The 6,370-nt window shown below is 43.4% G+C and overlaps 1 protein-coding gene across 1 annotated transcript; it reads right to left on the bottom strand.

Annotated features, from left to right (window-relative positions):
- Positions 1-322: 322 nt before the first annotated feature.
- Positions 323-4,991, bottom strand: LOC116223786. Its single transcript, XM_031581742.1, has 21 exons — positions 4,823-4,991; positions 4,679-4,737; positions 4,492-4,587; positions 4,283-4,407; positions 4,038-4,181; positions 3,867-3,953; positions 3,610-3,774; positions 3,422-3,518; positions 3,126-3,346; positions 2,878-3,034; positions 2,599-2,807; positions 2,383-2,500; positions 2,100-2,299; positions 1,902-2,016; positions 1,638-1,807; positions 1,463-1,557; positions 1,253-1,383; positions 989-1,178; positions 713-854; positions 515-632; positions 323-439 (listed from the first exon to the last, which is right to left on the bottom strand). Exons 1-21 carry the CDS (start codon positions 4,840-4,842, stop codon positions 366-368), a joined length of 2,733 nt encoding a protein of 910 aa, XP_031437602.1. The 5' UTR covers positions 4,843-4,991; the 3' UTR covers positions 323-365.
- Positions 4,992-6,370: the final 1,379 nt, after the last annotated feature.

A 6,370-nucleotide genomic window follows, 5' to 3' on the forward strand; every position in this document is an offset into this window, starting at 1 on the left:
AAGACCTAACTGCAGATTCAAAAATACCCATTTAAAAAAAATAAACACTACCACTAATCTTTAACAGAATACCATTTGCAAAATGGTTTGAGCACTTGTAATGGTGGTACTGCTGTAGGAGAAATTTGGACATTCTGGTCAGCGCAACAATGTGTACTGCACTGTCTAACAGAACAAAGTATTTACCATGAAAGACATCAGAAATTGCATGGTTACACTTGCTTACCATAAATTCAGTATGAAAAAAGTTGCAGACTAGTGTGGAGTTTGAACAAACTTAAAGATGTGTTTAAAGTTCTCTAAACAACCACAAGACAAGATATTTGTTTTTAACAGAATCCTTTTATTTGCATAACAAGGTTGTATCACGATGACAGCATGATGCGACCTGAAGAGAGCTGTGCTCTTGACTTGGGAGAATACTTTGCACTGCTTTGGCCTACAAACAAAGACAAAGGAGTATTAAACATCAACCACAGAATACCATTGAGGAACTGAATCAAGGAGAACTCACTGCTCTTAACGCTGCTCAGCTCATTGACATTTTCAGGGGAACTAGGACATCGTCTATAGCAGAGTCCATCACTTTGTTTGTTGTCGTCACAGATGGCAGTGTCACAGTGAATGAAAATCTACAAGAGATGGGAGTTTAAATTAATGTCAGGGTTCATAACCTATTTATAAGCAGGTAAGAAGCAGCACATTTACCTACCTGGTCTTTCAGCACCACATTATCTTGGACAAAAGCAAACATCTTCATGTCAAAGCGTTTGAAGTGGGAAGGGAACTGGACTCTGCCATCAGCAGTTACAGGATGAATGCTTGGTAAATAACGATCATCGTGGTTTGCACACCTGTCGAGTTGAAACGTTAAGGCATTTATTCCAACCCATGCATTGCAATTCTGTTGCTTTTATAGAAAGATACTGCAAGTCAATGATACATATCTGAATTTGGTTAAGTTTGACAGGTTTATAGATAATTGTACCCATCAACAATGATGTCCCATCGTGGCGTGGACAGCCTCTCCTTTTCCAGGGTTGCCCAGCAGCTCTCCAGGAACAGCACAAGTTGTGGATCTGTGGACTCTAACAACTCAACCTCAAAGTAAAGGGGACGCCTCAAGGCCTCCACCACAGGATAATCCTCTTCGGTGTAAAACGTGTTGTAGGACACATCTGAGGAGGAGAACAAAGTATTGCAAAGGGAGAATCATTTTAAAATGGCAATTAAAGTTTGGAAAGATGCTCACCAGTTGCCAGCCTCATGCGGACCCTCATCTCCCCAAAGGCAGGCTGGGGAGGGCGGTCAAAGGAGCGATCCTCTGGGAGAAACTGCAGCATCTTGAAGTCATCGTTCTCATAGTAACAGGAGATGGTTAGTCTAGGAGCCAGAGAAGAAGGTAAAGCCACAATACAAGTTGGTGGGGAGGGGGAGAAAAGAAATAGAAAACTAAACATACCGGTACTCTGGGTGGGAAGTGGTCTTGACATTCTTCACACCTCCTTGCTTAGACATGGTGATCTCATTCTGATAGACCATGAAGCCATCCAAGAACTACAAAGCAAAAGGAGGGTTATACATGTATATGCCGAAGGCGGCATGGTAGCTCACAAAAGCGTAAAGTGAAATCTTACTGTTCGGGTTGTTCCGCAGCTGTTAACAGGGAAAGAGAAGGAGGCAAATTGATCGCTGCTGAACATGGGTTTGCACGATGGGTCCTTTAGGGTGAGCTGACTGAGAATAAGATTAGGCACCGACTCAACCTTCAGGGCCAGGACAATCATTGTGCCATTAGGGTGACACTCTGCAGACAGAAAGGCAGCAAGTGTGGCATTACAACCAAGTCACTGACCACTTCAACCCCAGTTTCATCAATACTCTAGAAAAGGGACACTGACCAGTCAGAGGCATAGGAAAGGTACAGGCCAGAGAGAAGTTGTTGAGGCTCCAATTATTGAGTGGGTCGATGACCTTCAAGTCCAGCCGACCCCCAGCAGCAGATGAAAGTACAAACTACAGACAGGTATGCAACATTGTTAGTAATGAAAGTATACTTGCTGATGAAAGCTCAAGTTACCAAAAAAACAAACGCTTACCGTAAATACAGCATCAGATGAGAGGAAGGGCACACTCATGGTCATGTGTGTAGCATTCTCACGGACATTGTACTTCGTTGCTAGGTCAGAGGTCAGCTCCCGCTTGCCCACAATGGTTTTAAAGTCACTGCCATGACTTCCATAGGCCACGGTGACATAGTAGCTTTCGTCATCACAAGTTCCGGTTACGACAGGGAGCACTGCAGCAAAACAAGTACACAGTTCCTCAAAATGCTCCAAGACAGTACCCATGTCAAGTGTGGTAAAGGCAAGGCTACCATACCAACGTCATGAAGTGTTGCTTCCAGCACAGCTGGATGAGAGAATGGGGATTGCTCAGGTAGGACAACCAGGCCAAAGCTCAAAGGAAGGGTGTAGGTCGTGAACTCCCGATCAGGATTCTGCAATATAGAAATCAAGGCTTTAATACTGGGAGGGGGGCAGGGACAAGAGAATAGAAAGCACTTGACAAAGACTTGGGGGAAGTGCGTAGACATACACTCTTCAGGACCACAGAGTCAGAGAAGGGCACTTGAAGACTGAAGCCTTTGTAACCATGGGGGAAGCGTTTCTCTTGGACATTGAAGCCTCTTGCATTGGCTTCGGCAACAGTCAGTACAACAGTGGCAAAGGTCATGTTCATCAGCATCACATCAGGAAGGAAGGTACCCAAAAGCACATCAAAGACCCGTTCCTCAGGCACAGTATCTGTGGAGCAAGGATCAATGAGCAAAGAACTTCCTTATGTAAACACAGCCAAGTTTGTTGGGATACTTACTGTCAGTCACGTGTGGAGGTCTAGGCATCATAGGGGTGGTGATCGGATACAAGACCTTATATCTGGTGAGCTGGTCAGAGTCAGCCTCCTTCCACACCACCTCAATCATGGCCTCAATATAGTAAGAGATATGGTACTGATACTCAGGAGCATAGCTCTATGGGAGGGGGACCGACACAAAAATGGAAAGGTTTAGAGCCAATTGATTCCACCAACCAAGAGTTCCCCACCATCCAATGAGCGCTTACCTTGTAGTAACCATCAGGTCCACCCACAGGCAGTTCAATGACAAAGTGGGAATTAGTCACAGACATGGTGTATCCCCTGCTGGCCATCTGTGATTCATCAAGTCGCTCGCCATCAATGCCCATGTGCAACTCCAGCGTCTCACAGGTATTCGATGCAAGTAGTGGGTAGATGTGGCGAGGCACATACCAGGTCATCGTTTCCTCCGTGAAGACAACACCATCTGAACCAGGGGGCATAACACTGTAGCTCTTCCAACTTCAAAAACAGAGTAGTGAAAGCAGTTACCATTACTTACCAGTAGGACAAGCTGCAGCAGTGTCAAGCATGGTGACAGACCACAGGTCCTTGAAATATGTGGTAGCCTTCAGCACCTTCATTGACACACTAGCAACCTAAGATAAGGAGTTAAACAAGGCAAAGGTATAAGGTAAAACAAACTGGTTTTGTATGCTTAAAACAATTTTTTGTTGTTATGCAACTTACATTTTCAGAGTAAACCTCAGTTGTGTCATAAGGGCTTCGGATGAGCAGTCTCGATGGGGTTGTTGCGATACCATAGCCAGCCCTTTGAGCGTCAGCCAACGGCATGGACTTCTCTTTTGGGGTGAAGAAAACCATTCGCCATATGTTGTTCTCAGAGGTCACAGCCTACAAGGCAATACAGATTTAATGTTCAAATGTAACTAGTCACACTAAGGTTAAATCAAACAGGTGAAGGGAGAAGGCCAGAGACAACTTGCATCAGGAACTGCAGCAGCCCACTGATCTTCAAGCATGGTCTGCTCAACAGCTAGGTCAATCGGTGGTGGCAACCTGTTCACTGACACCTAGTCAAACATAAGGTGTAGTTAATCCTAAGGGGCTTGAACCCTTTGGAGCTGGGAACACCTGGGTCACTACTAAATTTTTACCTCCATGTAGTTTTTGTCACACAGGATCTCACGAGCAGCCCATCGGTTGTAGTTGCAGGTCTTGGTCACCTTGTGCGTGTCCTCCTCAGATTTATGCTCATCATGCATTCGAAGACGCAGTCCTAGTTCAAAAACCTCATCGTCCTAGTCAATGTGTTGGGTGAAAGTTTCTGGTTACTACGTTTCCTGAACAAACCAGATTAACTGATGTAACGATACAGTCAACCATGAGGAAACATCTTCACCTGATTATTAGTGTGGCAGCTCAGGACTGAGGCAAACAGTTTCACGTTGCCCCAGGGGTCAGACTCCACACGGTAGCCACACTTAGATGCCAGGCTGGGTGTGATGGGGATAAACTGACTGCCATCTGCAAGGGCAAGCTTAGGTTAAATCAGGAGGGGAAATAAAAAAAAAAAATTAAAAAAAAGCCATAACAATTTAAATAACTCACTGATGGCATCCACTTCCAGGTGGCTTCCAAAGCCAAGGGATTTATCTATGGTCAACCTTAAGACATTTCCAAGGCAATGAGACTTCAGGCCAGTTACTGTAGAGGAGGAAAGATCCAGGAATTAACTTTATAGCACACAGTTAAAGCTTCTTTAAACTTGCTCTTCAGAGGATGGGCAAAAACCTACTTTGCTTGAAACTTTTCTGAGCAGAAATCCCAACAGCCACCATCAAAAGCCATGGGACTCTACAAAACAGAAGACAAGACGCCAGTTAAAAGAAACACAAGCAAACTGTGCCTATCGGCAAAAGTTGTAAAACAGAGTACTCACAGTTGTAGAATTCTGGCCATTTTCACTGACAAGGAAAAGCCCTGTAACTGAAGATGCTTGAATCCTTTCTACACCACCCACAAACACTCAATTTGCCCCCTACAACCCACGCTAGAGAGCCACTGAAAGGTGCAGTACATTTCCAGGGTGCGCTCCTAGCCTATATAAAGGGATGCACACAGGGGAGTACAATTGACAATAGCAAGTGCTCATCAGTGTGTCATCACTGTCAGGTGGGCTGAGGTCATGGAGATTTCTCCTGGCGGCTAATTGTTTTTATACAAGTTGGATTCTAATAAGGTCCAGCTGTTGTGCTCAGTAGCCAGTAGCATTCTATGACTTATATACTCTTGAAAGCTTGAACACACCTGAATCTGTTCAAAGTAGTTGATGTGTTTACTCATGACACAGCTGACATAACTGGCTAAATTTAGCTGTAGATTCCAGCTCTGGCCATTAATACCATGCACTCGTAAAACATACTCTTCACAAGTCTCACATTTGGTCTGAACTAATTGTTTAATAACATTGTTTACTCTTAGTCTTTTTTCTGCTTAAGTTATTTAAGTAATAATTTTTTTGTAAGAACCTATATTCATAATCCTGTTAATAGTTCATGAAAGTATTGCTTGGGTGTGAAATTGTCATTCATTTCACAGTACTATAATATGACCAAATTGTCTTTCAATTGTTTTGAGCCATTGCGCTCCATTACTTCATGTGTTCACACTTAGATTAAGTTTCACTCTTTCTCCAGAAGGTAGAGCCATTTTTTCTCTCACGATGTCAAAGCAGAAATGCAGTGCCCTGGGTTATGAAGACCATAGGATTTGTGGTAGTGCTGCGCACACACCCTCCATCTTGTGCCTCGTGTCAAATGTCATTAAAACTTGTCGAATGAATCTTTTAGAATTTATTTGTTCTAGAATTTAAAAAAAGGTTTACCTCAGCCAAAAGGTTCAGAGAAGATCTCAAATGAGGTTTGAACACTTCACCACAAAATAACCTTTACATAAAGTTGTAAAGAAAGGAAATCCTTTACTTGGGGTCATTCTCTTGGTGAATGTTTGTGTATTCACATAATTCTATACCCCTCTCTGTTTAGGTATACAACCTAGAGGTAATCATCCTATTAAACCCATTTACTAAGTAACAATTATTTAAGTTGCCCATGTGTGTGCAATGACACTTTATAAACAACTGAATCACATTGGAAGGCATTATGGGATGTGCTAAAGAATTTGCAAACATGCTCCTTCTTCTGTTTCACGTCATGGTCAGGTCATACTGGTGTCTCAACAACCAGGAAAGCAAGTTTAAGGGCACGGTAGAGTATTGTCCCTAAAGCTAGCAAGCTAGTCAACAAACAAAAGACTGGCCTTACATTTTCATGGGGTTTATGACCAGGGAAAAAAAACTAGGTCACCAGGGGCCCATTCGTCGTAGGGTTGAAGCTAAGTTAATCAATTGGACTTTTAGCCCGTTAAGATTAGGGAGCTGATTGAGAACAGCAAATATCGGTTCGTTAACGGCTGATCCGCATCCAAA

This window comes from Clupea harengus, chromosome 15, assembly GCF_900700415.2.
Source record: "Clupea harengus chromosome 15, Ch_v2.0.2, whole genome shotgun sequence".
Classification (NCBI taxonomy): domain Eukaryota; kingdom Metazoa; phylum Chordata; class Actinopteri; order Clupeiformes; family Clupeidae; genus Clupea; species Clupea harengus.

Excerpts from the sequence above, each read along its gene's own strand:
- LOC116223786 (XM_031581742.1), bottom strand. The coding sequence starts at position 4,842 with ATGGCCAGAATTCTACAACT. Across the intron at positions 3,035-3,125 it reads GACCTGATGGTTACTACAAG|AGCTATGCTCCTGAGTATCA; the intron begins GTAAGCGCTCAT and ends CCCCTCCCATAG. Across the intron at positions 1,179-1,252 it reads CCGCATGAGGCTGGCAACTG|ATGTGTCCTACAACACGTTT; the intron begins GTGAGCATCTTT and ends TCTCCTCCTCAG.